Consider the following 13,819-nt stretch of genomic DNA (forward strand, 5'->3'; position numbering starts at 1 on the left):
CAATTGATAGGTCATCCTCCGCTCTTGCCAGTAGAGTAACATTCTGGGCATTTCAATCAAAGCGGGGCATGTACATGTGTAATATATCCACATAATGTTCATTTTGATTTGGTTGTACATGTACAATGTTTTAGTTTAAAAGTATTCATAAGGTTGGTATATATTTCAACGTTTTAACCATGCAGGTTATGATAGTGGTACGACTGAAAAGGGGCGTAACTTTTGCTCTGGTTTTTCTGTAGGATGATGATCTCAATGAAGGGTCTATAGGTTGATGATCCCATAGGGTCTATGTTGATGATCCCAGTAAAGGGTCTGTAGGTTGGTTATACCAGTATAGGGTTTGTAGGTTGATGATCCCAGCAAAGGGTATGTATATATGTTGATGATCCCAGTATAGGTTATGTATGTTGATGATCCCAGTATAGGAGTTGTGGGTTGATGATCCCAGTATAGGGTCTGTAGGTTGATGATCCCAGTAGGGTATGTAGGTTATGCTGTGATAACGTTATCAGTCCAAGATAACCAGTCGCTAAGCGTCGTTAATTACATCGCATCCATGTCACAAACGCTAATTGGGAAATAATTAATTCAGACTTTTCTTTGATTATTATCCACAACCATGCCATCCCCTTTGGACGTGTTCGTGTTTCTGAGCCAGCATATAACATATTCTTTCATATCCTGGATTTTGTTTTCATGGATTCAGTGTCGTTTGGTTAAAGGGTAGAACAAACCAACTCATTGCTGAGAAACGACCTATTGGAAAGTTTAAATGTTAAAGCCATTAGTGTACAATGTTGCCGACTTTGGTGAGTAATAGGGTTTCAAACTAAAGCACCGTGCATGCCATTTTTAACAAAATATGGGAAACAAAATTTCTTACTTAACAGACCAATTAATCGTAGTGTTTTTCATCATTAAGACATTTTTACCTGGTTTTGGTCCACAAGTGTGTTTATTATTGTCTCTTTATATAATCAGAGAGAGAATGTGGTGCATAGACCTGTGTTGGATTCGGTCTAACTTTCCTGACCTTTTGTCATTGCAGTATTTGCTTCTTCCTTACAGGTAGTACAATAAACCAACGCAAGGGGTAAATACTTTTTGTGCACTTGCTTGATCTTGGCCTACAAACCTTGAGTAGATTTTGTAAGAAACCCAAACTTTGTTATCAATTTCAAATAATGTTTGCATTAAATTAATGAGTTTTGTTTGATTCAGACATCGAATTCTTTGCTCTTGACAAGCAAATATTGGTTGTAGGGGACAATGACCTATTTGTTTCTTTTTTTTTAAGGATTTATGCTATGACATGTCAGACAAATTAATTTAAAATGCTAGCGGTTTACGACTTAATTATGAACATAATACATAATTTTAAAAAAAAAGCGTAAGGGTTATATAGCGAACTTGTTCTAAATAAGACAATCACAAATGCAAAAGGATCAAACTTTCCTTTAAGAACATCAATGAATAATAAATTTCATTTTCCACGATTTATCCTATGATTGACAATCCTGGAGCTGAATCCAGAAATTCTACCTCTGTTTTGTTCTTGCAACAAGGAAGATTTATGAGTGGTAATGTGTAGTAATAAACTCGACTAAACGCCACCGTATCTTGCTCTTTCTATGTCAATATTGACTTTCTATCAGCTGTACCTTTACAACGCACTCTAGATTTGTTATTGTTGTTTGAATTGGTCAATGTTGAATAACCTTCCGATGTATTATGACGTCTAATACAACGATAATTATTCATTATCACCTTAATATCGCATTGTAAAGCTTTCGTCAATATTTGCTTATGCGCATTATGAAGACACAACCTTGTCCCGGTAACTCGAAAATGCAACGGAAAATACAACAAATTTATCCTTGCTTCAGTACATTTAGTTAAGAATTGTTTTTTTTTATCTTTAAAATATTTTCACGCGAATTTCGGTCTTTAAGTAAGTTTTAACTGTTTCTTACAGGTTTATAATCTGCCAATGCCTTTTTGAATGACGTGTGCTTCACTACCCGGCCTTAAACCCGTAACAGTCTATCTTTCAATCAGTGAATGACATTTAAAAGATTAGTTATGTTAAGATATTTTATGGGAAAATTAGCATTACATGGTTTCCATTTGGATATTCATTTGAATTGCGTAGCGGAATAGGTCAGTTCGCTACACCAGTAACGAAGTTAAACTTGCCATGACGTCAGGGAACTTAAATGGTTTGTGCATATAAAATTGGTTTTATCCGCTTATTATTAACCCCACCCAATTAAAATTCTGTGTCATAAATCCATGAAAAGATCAAATGTTTGCCATATGTGTAGAAATTTGTCTTGGCACTCATCTTATGAAAAGCAGAGACAATATTTGATTCAAGGCTTTGCATATGTAGGGAATTTAAAAATTGTATACATATATCTTTCACGTAAACCTTCTAACATATCAAGAGTGTTTCTTTACCCTTTACTTCATTGCAAAAACAAGCACATGGTTGTCGTACAATGACCGAGTAGTTTTAGCCATGGCTTAAGTGGGAATTTATTTGGCATCAGTGGGTACTAAGCTTTTTCTTTTCAACGCTGGAGATAAAAATCGTGAACTGTGGTTTGGGGACTCTGGTATACTCTGAGGCAATGGATAATGTAGGTTTGTGTAATCTCCAGATAGGACTTAGCTTGCTCGTCCAGGAGTGTACCCAAAATGGCTCCCTAACTTTCAACAGCAGGGAAGATAAGGTAGGCTGGATAACTATACTGATCCTTGTTATCCCACACCTGTCATCACTTCTAATCCTAACTAACTGACTCTAGCTTAGGCTGGATACAACTGCCATCACTTCTCATCCTAACTAACTGACTCTAGCTTAGGCTGGATACAACTGCCATCACTTCTCATCCTAACTAACTGACTCTAGCTTAGGATGGATACAACTGCCATCACTTCTCATCCTAACTAACTGACTCTAGCTTAGGCTGGATACAACTGTCATCACTTCTAATCCTAACTAACTGACTCTAGCTTAAGTTGGATACAACTGTCATCACTTCCCATCCTAACTAATTGACTCTAGCTTAGGCTGGATACAACTGTCATCACTTCTCATTCTAACTAACTGGCTCCAGCTTAGGTTGGATACAACTGCCATCACTTCTAATCCTAACTAACTGACTCTAGCTTAAGTTGGATACAACTGTCATCACTTCTAATCCTAACTAACTGACTCTAGCTTAAGTTGGATACAACTGTCATCACTTCCCATCCTAACTAATTGACTCTAGCTTAGGCTGGATACAACTGTCATCACTTCTCATTCTAACTAACTGGCTCCAGCTTAGGTTGGATACAACTCCCATCACTTCTCATCCTAACTAATTGACTCTAGCTTAGGCTGGATACAGCTACCATCACTTCTCATCCTAACTAACTGACTCTAGCTTAGGTTGGATACAACTGCCATTACTTCTCATTCTAACTAACTGGTTCCAGCTTAGGCTGTATACAACTGCCATCACTTCTCATCGTAGCTAACTGACTCTAGCCTAAGTTGGATACAACTGTCATCACTTCTAATCCTAACTAACTGGCTCCAGCGTAGGCTGGATACAACTGTCATCACTTCTAATCCTAACTAACTGGCTCCAGCGTAGGCTGGATACAACTGTCATCACTTCTAATCCTAACTAACTGGCTCCAGCGTAGGCTGGAGAAAGTCATAGACTTGTATCAGGGTGTCAGATAAAGAGGGTTAGTGAACATCACTTGAGGGGCTGAAAGAGAAGGTGGGTGGGAGATTTTACCCTTTGTACATGTATATCGGTCTAAGTCCTTTAATTTCCTAACAATCATGACTTTCTTAGACATTGTTCTAATGAAGATTATATCGATTTATGGGGTTCTCAAATTAAGTTTGAAATGTTTGTAGCATATTCAGTTAAACTGTATATATGTTTGAGAAGGGTAATCAATAAATTGATATGGTGAAGTGTTGGGGGAAGGGGGATAACATGCCTTTGATTGTTATGTGCTTCAAACTCATTATATATGTGGTTAATCAAAAAAGACATGAAAAAATATACTTGTATATATAAGCCGAAGAAGAATGCAAAGTGATTAAATCAAAAATGACCAATGGATTCTATTTTGATAGTTCTACTCAGTAAAACTGATTTTTAAGCGCCATACTCCATTTTATTCAGTTTAAATTTCATTTGAAGCAGAAATACTGTACATCTATTTCTATCCAGATTGACACATGCATGTACCAGGTGCTATTGTTGTGAACAAGATCCAGATTCTTAGAATGTTATCGTAACTTCTAAGATTTGAAATTACAATTCTGTACAGTCGCGACGATTTTGACGCGGTTGTACACAAAATAAACTGGGGGGGGAGGGGATGAACTTATCAAACAGTATTTAAATGTCTTCAGTGCAAAAAGATCTATTTAACACCTATAATTTTGAATAAAACCTCAAAGGAAAATCTACGTTTACAATATACTATTAAATTCACGTTGTTATTTTGTAAATTACTCTGATAAGACAGCGACAAGGCAAGCAAGTGTAGGCATAGCAACGGTTGCGTCATCGCAGATGCTTTTTTTTCTTTCATTCTCACGTGAATTCCATTGCAAAGACCTGGCAAGTGCTATAGACTATTCTACAGTGGAAGTATTTAAGCCCTTTTTTGTTGTAATTGCTTGTTTCGCTATTCTTTTTATTTAACCTTCACTATATTGTAAGTATAAAAGGCACCTAACTATCATCATACCGCACGACAAAATGACATTATAAAAGTGCAGAGCATTTTACGAACATAATATATCTCTAAAAATTTAAATTTTGAGTTGAATTCTCAATAGATGACCAATTTTTTTCGGGACCAAAACTTTATATACATAGAAAATATTCAAAAGATCAACCTTGACCTTGACCATATATTATACAAATATAGCCCTTTTATGAGGTCAATCCATAGATATATCGACTTCGTGCTCGGTCGATGTGCTTTTCTGTGAAGTCGATATATCTATGAATTGACCAAATGAAAGGGCTATATTTGTTAAATTATTTTTTACAGAATTGACAAAACAAAATTTGAAAATAATGGGAACAAGCCACAGATTTTCTCTCTTGTCTTTTTTTAACACTTAGAGACAGAGATAAAAAATTAATTAAGGTGTTTAATGTAATTGTGTTTCCTTTACACTGATAGAGTGATTTAGGGAATTTACTAATTTAATTTTGCTACATTTGTTTTATTATGTTTTGTATCGATTTTTGAAAACATATCTAATATGTTTTAATATAAAAAGGATCCTATCTCTGCACTTCGTGCTCGGTCGCTATGCTTTTCTGTGAAGTCGATATATCTATGGATCGACCTCATGAAATGGCTATATTTGTATTATATATATATATATATATATATATATATATATATATATATATATATATATATATATATATATTCCCCTTTTTTCTTTTTGTAACCAACCCACCTACCTACCCACCCTAACCCACTATTTTGAACCCATTTTAATAAGTTGATGTTTGTTTTAATAAGCGTACGTAGTTTGAGGAAAGTCTAATTTCAAACCATAGATTCACCATTCTGAGAGTTTTGCATTTGTGAATCTCGGTAGAAAAACACGACAAAACCTTGAAACATTAAAAAATATTACCCTCTCGGACATTCAACCAACACTTGTTCAATATCAGTACAAACTATACCCAAGCCTTCAATTCAACCCGATGTGTTCTTTGATTAAGTTTGACTTAAGAATTAATTTACCTCACATAGACCAAGACGAAAATCCGCTATTTGAGGAAATGTAAACCGAGGAGCTTTAATCGACTGAAAAGAAATCTCGTTTGTATGAATCCTATTAAAGACTTATAATTATTAGCTTATTAACTAGTAAAATAATTTTTTAAAACGTTTATTCCACTGAATATGATACGTCAATTACTCTAAATGTATTATAATAAACAGACCCCCCCCCCCCCCCGAATAACATTTATCAGTAGCCTTTTTAATTTTTAATGTATGATATAATCATATAAAATATCACAAAAAGTGCATGAATGGCTACGTGTGGAAAAGATGTATGATAGTCTTCTGAAATTTGTTAAGAAATCTTTGTAAATGGCAAGTCAAATTGTCATGGACATCTCCTGGCGAATTTAGAGCATTTCTGATAAACATGATATAGATTCCATAAGTAAATATTTCTCAAGAATCATGCTATATATATTTTGATTAAACTGTAATTTCACGCATTATTATGTTGCGTGAATCAATGAAAAGTTGTTAAGTAAAAATCACCAAAAGCAATGAAAATAAAGTTCTATATTGTATTCATAAGAAATTTTTAATTCTTGTCGTGTAAAAAAAATACTGATTTTTTTTTTATATATTTTTTTAAAATTTTTATTTATTTATTTATTTTTGGGCAAAAATAACGAGAAATGTGGCAAACTCTGCGAAACTTCCATATTTCTTTCACTGCAGACATAACAATTCAATTCAATTCAATTTAATTAGTTTATTTACCAATTAAGGGCCCTCATGGGGCAAAAAGAAAGTACACTGTAAATTAACATTTATATAACAATAAATTGCAAGTTTGTCCGTGTAAGCTAAAGAAAGAAATTACTCCAAAAAAAAAGAAAAACTGTTGCATTATCAAGTGTATCAATATCTGAATAACATTAAGTGATGTTTTTAACTGCAGTTAAACAGTCTATACCGCTCTAGCTGTCAGTAAGAATCATCCATCGATTTCCGTACTGTGCGTTTACAGGATTTACTTTCTTGAGTGTAACTCTCCAGTCTTTAAAGGTACAAAAACGTCGTCTTGGGATCTCGAAGCAGATGACAGAGAAGTTTATATGTCTGAAATTTACATGATTAGAGCGATTACTTTTATGTAGAAAGCTGGGATATTGGTGACATCAACAGATAATTTACAAGATTAAACGATAGTTTTGATGATTTTGAGGCGTAAGGAGAATGAAATTAAAGATCCGATAGTGTTCAATGTGATATGGCGTAAGACATGTTTATTAGGAGTCGATATCGTACCTGCCTATAAGCATTTATCTGAGGTGGGGAGAAGGTCAACATGCATTGGATTTGTTTAATACACGGAAAGAGTACATATTTATTACAATTTTTGTGAACTAGTCAAAAAAATCTGCAATGATTTCGCTTTTGAGGATGAAATATAGTTTGCATTATTGATGCACTCGTCTTTTGTCACAATGGGAAATTGTCAGTGCTATCAAAAAGACAAACGGCCAGCTCCTGCATCTCAGTATACTCAGGTTTGTATAGTGTTTCTAAAGAGTTTTCTTTAAGCTTGAATTGGTAACAAAGGGTGTTATGTGTATATTGTCAGGTGTTTGCATGTCTTTCAGTAGCCATTGGTGACCTTCATCCTTGTTGGTCAGTGAATGTATGGACAGTGACATGGTCTTGTCTGACAAGTAATGGTGATATATCTTGATGTAAATCTTGACATATATTGAATATGTACTCATCGTAATGGAAATACTAAAGCCCATTCTGGTATAGCTTGGGGTCAAAAGATCACTTGAACACATATTATTTCATAATGCAGGATATAGTGATGATATGCAACAACATTAATCCACTGAAACTAATTTAAATGTAAACGATTCAGTATGAGAGTTCCTACAAAGTAGATCATTGAAATTGAGAACCCAGTTTGACCTTTTCTTTCACTTTATCAATTTTTTGTCTGATTTGGAAAACTACCAAGTTCTTGGAGTGCATTCACCAGTTATGTGTTTGTATACTGTACAACATGTAACAGATTAGATGTGTGTTTATCAACAGCATTTTGTAGGCATGCAAAATGTTTCTATGTGCTTTTTTAAATGCTGAGTTTTATCTCCTGAATAAGTTTCAATGAATATAATTCATCGAAATGATTTTTTTTTCTATCTTTTTAAATCTTTATTTTGCATTTGTGAGTTGGGTGTAACTGTTTTTGAAAGTGAAAATCAAGAGGTGATAAGGTCACTAAAAATGTCATTTGCATGAACATTCTTAACTGTTGCCAGCAAGTGTTTGAATCTTGAAGCATAGATCAATAGCATTTAAATCTGTCAACCCCAGACTCAATCTGCAACAAACATGTTTACTTATATAAAGTTACATTCTACATTGCAGCTCTTTTTGGATGGGATTTAGACCCAAACTCATACGTCTACCAATTTTATTTTGAGAAAATGAATCTAAGTGAGCTGACAATGTGACCAAATGTATTATTGTATTTAACAGTGAATTTAATCTACATTGATGTTCCTTTTAGCTGGGATTTAGATACAAAACTCTAACTATACCTGTTTTGTTTTGAAAAAATGAGTCTTAGATAGCTGACAATATGACCAAATGTATAAATGTGTTTAACAGTGAATTTAATGGCAATTATTCATGAAACCATGGTTTTAATAAATCACACTTATACATAACAAGATGATCCTTGCAATATATTTGGATTTGATTGATAATTAATCCTCTTTATTCCCTAATAGTGTTTTAATTTTTTTTTAAATTACCTTAGGTTCCTTTGTAAAATTTTAAGCCCCTATTGTTACACAATCCTGACTAATGGGTCATTTTTTGCACATCTATGCTAAGGACTTTTTTCCTTCGTCTTAACAAAATGCAAGATTACCACCCCTTCTATTTTCTCTATGTTAATGTCATTTATCAATTTCTGATGCATTTAATATGTCAGTGAGGTACACATGGATGTGCCTAACCTAAGAATGCTTTGTGACAATTAAGTTCAAATTGGCCCAGTGGTTTTTTGAAAGAAGTCAGAAAGTTTACTGACAGCTGATGCCAGTATAAATGCCCCCACAGATTGATTACTTGATATAACATATGCTTAAACTGTATGTTCATCTAGTTTATGAAGTGTTTAAATGTGTTAATAATGACCTTCCCAATTAGATTTCAAAATTCCTGTTCATAAAACATGTAGTTTCTTGTCACACCCTCCCCCCTCCCCCAATTATGAACCATACCATAGAAAGTGTCCACATCTAATATTTTCAGGGATAAAAAGGCCCCTCCATTTTCTAAGAAGAAAAAAAAACCGAAGACAGATTTCTTTATTCATCTAGCTGAAAAGAATTTATAGTGAAGTGTTAAATGGAAGAAAAACTATATTCTTATGTACATGTATTCTTCACAATTTGTTTTTTTTTATTACAAACAATCCTTTTCAGACACATGATATGGACTCAAAGGCAGAACAAACAATTTCCTCTTTTTGCACATTTTCTTAGTGACCCATAGTGCTATATTGAACTTGAGCATATACATGTTGACAGACTAGTCTGTAGCCTAGTGGTAGGGCACTTGCTTTGTGATCTTGAGGTCCTGGTAAAATTCTAATTCCAGGTGCTGTGTCAAACCCAAAATGCTTTACATAATATAGCTGGGACGAAATATTGAGATATCGATAATATTGATTCTGTGTGAGGATGATTATTAAGGAATATTGATACGTATGGAAAAATATTGAAATATCGCCCAAAAAAATCTGACTTAGGTTTTTCTTTGTTTACTTAACATTTTGGGCTTAATATATAAAATAAAAATGCCAAATATAAGTATTAATATGAGATACATTATAATTAACACTTGTGTAAAATAATTTAACAACAGATAAACAACTTCTTTGAATAAATTATTCTTATTTGTGAGAAAGATTTTGTTCATTTTAATACAAAATAAAGATTTCATCACCAATTCAACATATTGTGATACATATCATATCCTGGCTAAAATATTGTGATACGTATCAATATAGAAAAAGTTGTATCGTCCCAGCCCTATTACATAGTGACTGTTTCTTCACCAAGTGCACAGCATTAGAAGTGAATTAAGTCATGAGTTTTTTGGATATAAGGCATTGGTACTATCAGTATATACATGTAGAACGCTCACTCATGAATGGCCCTGAGTGCCAATTAAAGGTCTAAGTTTGAAGTTCTTCACCAGTATTTTGTGACATCTCATATGAGTGAAAAATTTTGGCAAGGGATGTAAAACAACAACAAAGACTACAGAGATTGGTGTATTGTATTCAGCTATAGTTCTAGTCATCCATTGTTGTAAAGGATGTTAACATAAATTTATTTATATCACAATTATTTTTTGTTGTATTTTTTTTTAAACTACACTGTAGTTAAAGGAAAATAATTAACCATGCTTACTTTTGGGTCTTTTGTTGGATGATAAATATTACAAAAGTTAGAAATCAGAAGAGATGGGGATTCTTTTTTTTTTTTTTTTTTTTTTTTTTTGTATGTTTGAATGGCTCAGGGATGTTGCTAATTTAAGTGAAGGACATTGTTTGCAGATTCTGCATGCTTTTGATTTTTTTTTTTTTTTTTTTTTATAAAATACTAAGTTTTCTTAACTATGCATGTACCACACATCATGTTTTCATTAATGTGCACTGAGGCTAATCATAGATTACACTCTTTCAAAAAATCACAGCACAATTGCTTTATGTTATTCAAGCATGTTATGAAGAGTGATGACAAGTAAATAGAGTTCTGTTGAACTTCACAGTATTACCCAAGGTTCTGCATCCATGGCTGATTTTTAAACCAAGTCTGAGAACAATATGTTAATCCCCAACCCAGTTCAATTTCAATTACCTGGTAATTTTTTTTTTTAATTGGTATGTAAACTTTTCTTTCATATTATTTTTTAACACATTCTTTGCAGGATATAAATTTTGGAATGTGCTGTGCACATGCTTTTCTCTAAAGTAACTAGTATTTTTCAGGTCAGGATTCAACATGCTTAATAGTCCCCTAACAGCAGCTGCTGGAAGAACTATAGTTTTAGAAAGAAATTACATGAATTGCTTAAAATGTTTTATGTCATGATACACAGGTATACAATTTTTTGTGTATTGCAGTAGACCTTTTGACCTTGACCTAATAGTTTGGCCCACTTTTAAAAAACTTTAATCTTGGCCATAACTTTTGAACAGATAGAACTAAGGCTTTCAAATTTCACAGGTATATTCCTTGTAACAAGACTTTGCTTTAAATACCAACAACTTTGACCTTGACGTTCGAGTTTAACCTTCTTTTGAAAAACTTCAACCTTTGCCATTACTTTTGAACAGTTGGTGCTAGGGGTTTTAAATTTTGCATGTGTATTTCTTATGACAAGGTCTTCCACTGCATACCATTAATTTTGACCTTTTTACCTTGACCTTGGAGTTTGACCCACTTTTAGAAGACCTTAACCTTGACCATAACTGTTGAGTGGTGGTGTTTGACTCTTTCATATTTACCAGGTATATCCATTGACACAAGTCCTTTCTTTGGGTAAGAACATTTTTGATTCTCTTTACCTTGACCTTGGAGTTTGACTTGCATTTGAGAAACTTTAACCTTTGCCATAAGCTGTCATACAGGGGCATCAGTGTTTCACAAACACATCTTGTTTTGACTGGTAGGAAAATTACATCTAAATTGTTTTGTTATTTCTTTGTAAGGTGTTAATGTTTAATAAAATTTATATTTACTTAGTGTATTTATAATAAAATTTTAGAATGATAGATATTTCTATTCCATGCATCTTACTGATAAATGGCGGGTTATTTCCTTAGAACAAAACCTATCTCTTTCTTTCATTTCTTGTTTCATCATTCTTCTTCCCTGTCTGTTGGTGTTACTTATTAATGTCAGCATGGTGAACTATTTTAATATGTATAGAAAGGGCTGACATACTTATATGTACAGGCTATCCTGATCAAATTTCCCTGACGACTATTGAATTAAGCAAAACCCACTGTATTACACCCAGTTAACAAAAATATTACAATGAAGGATGGAATTACTGGGGGGTAAAATATATGCAGTCTAATTATCAAAGCCTTTATCCCTTTGATAAGGTTTGAAGAAGAATCAATAATGGTTTATTGTTCATTTTTTACACACTGCGGCTTATTTACGTCATTGCTTTCACTCTCAGAACTTCTACATGACAAGGGTCTATCACAATTCATGAAATAGATTTGTCTACTGGAATTTTTTCATGTTGTATACTTTAAGCTTTCATTATTAGCTATTAGGATTTTTTTAAGGACAGGGATTGTTTAAAGAGTTATTGATTCAGGAAGAAATTATTACAAAAGGATAAAGAAATGCAAATTTTGGTCAAGGTTTTTTCTGAAAAGAAATGGTATTTAATGTTTACAAAGCTGTGATAAAGTTTTGTTGTCATAGAAATATCAGCAGTGCATTATTTGATAGATCGTGTTGGGTAAACCCTGTTATATTGTATGAAGGTCAAATAAAATGAGAAGTCAAACTATAACTTGAGAAATGTCAGCACCTACATATATACATTTCATTCTTGGAAAAATCTATGGTATGTTGAAATTCATACAGAGATTGAATAAAAGAGCTACTGAAGCATGTTAGTAGATAATGTTATATACATGAAATGCATGGAATTGATCCTGAAAGACCTGCATGTAAAAAAATTGTATTGTTCAATATATCATGTCACTTGGCTAGAAAAAGGTTCTTGAGATGTAGATAAGTTTTGCATTGTTTGAAGTTGATAGTGTTCTTATAGCCAGTATTGACTTCACGAACAAATCATCATGTTATACAAATGACTGGCAGAAAGTTATGCTACCAGCAGCAGTATGTATACAGCTTGGTATTTATGCTGTTGAAGTAAATACAGTGGCAGATTTAAAGGGGGAGCTCCTCCCCATAAAATTTTCAAATTCAGGATAAAACCATGGGTTCTTCCTTGAAAAGAAATAATTTTTTGGATAAAAGGATGTAGATTAAACGGCTTTATTTCTATATATTGCAAGGCAGGATATTCTGAGGGTTTAACACTTAGGCTTTGATTCCACAGACTTAAAATATTTGTAATATCCTGCTGATATAAAGGACCTTCAAAACATATTTTGGGACTTTAAGGTCAGACAATTCACATAATTATAGAATAAAAAATTTCCAAAAACTGATTTTCAGCTATATTGGTCTATGCAGTTGAAAGTTGTCCATTGACTGTCCACCTGTACCAATATACATGTATCTGTAATTTATTTTATAAGATTCTAGCACTCCTCTTCCTCCTCCTATAGTTCCAATTTCAGTAAAACTTGGTACACATGTAGACTACTCTAAAATATCTGTTTTTGTAAATGTTTCCTATTTAATTTTTTTTAAATTTTTAGTTTGATGAATGTTGTTGCCATACTTACTAAATATAGAAATTTATGTTGTTGTTTTTTTTTTTTTTTTTCAAAATGCTACTCTCCTACAGATTTGGTATGATTCAATAAATTTTGGTACAAAAGTAAGCTACACTAAGAAGCATAAATAGGATTATTGGATTTTGATTTCATCATGTGCAGTTGCAATGGTTATTAAAAATAGAAATCTGTATGGCCTTTTTAAATATGATACTTCTCATAGAGAGTTTTGGTTTGAATTTGGTAAAACTTGGTACACAGGTACGCTATAACAATTAAGGTTCATTTTATCAGTGTTGCCGTTGCTACTTAAAAAAGAAAATGTGAAAATCTTGCATAATTCTACATTTTGTATATAGCTCTGATTTGATTTCAAACAAACTTGGTAAAATGTTGAAAACTTTAGGATACGTAATTCTGTAAATGTAAAACTTAGTCCAGGTGCTACTTTATAACCTAAAAAGAAACAAATCACCAACACCTCTTGAGAATGCACATTGAAGTAAATATATTTCATTGATAGGTTTC

General features: G+C 33.0%; 1 protein-coding gene across 3 annotated transcripts in view; it reads left to right on the plus strand.

Annotated features, from left to right (window-relative positions):
• Positions 1-782: 782 nt before the first annotated feature.
• LOC133182004 (high affinity cAMP-specific and IBMX-insensitive 3',5'-cyclic phosphodiesterase 8B-like) overlaps positions 783-13,819 on the plus strand; it is a 58,345-nt gene continuing 45,308 nt past the window's right edge. Inside the window, exon 1 of one of the 3 annotated variants that reach the window (XM_061316702.1) lies at positions 783-812. In XM_061316702.1, the coding sequence (XP_061172686.1) occupies positions 798-812 (15 nt within the window). In that variant the 5' untranslated portion in view covers positions 783-797. Of the gene's footprint in view, positions 813-6,843; positions 7,332-13,819 lie in introns of those variants that run through there. The other 2 variants (XM_061316700.1, XM_061316701.1) reach the window with 2 other exon arrangements.

Source organism: Saccostrea echinata, unplaced genomic scaffold (genome assembly GCF_033153115.1).
Source record: "Saccostrea echinata isolate AGI-Se365-2 ecotype Australia unplaced genomic scaffold, CSIRO_AGI_Sech_v1 ptg000009l, whole genome shotgun sequence".
Taxonomy (NCBI): Eukaryota; Metazoa; Mollusca; class Bivalvia; order Ostreida; family Ostreidae; genus Saccostrea; species Saccostrea echinata.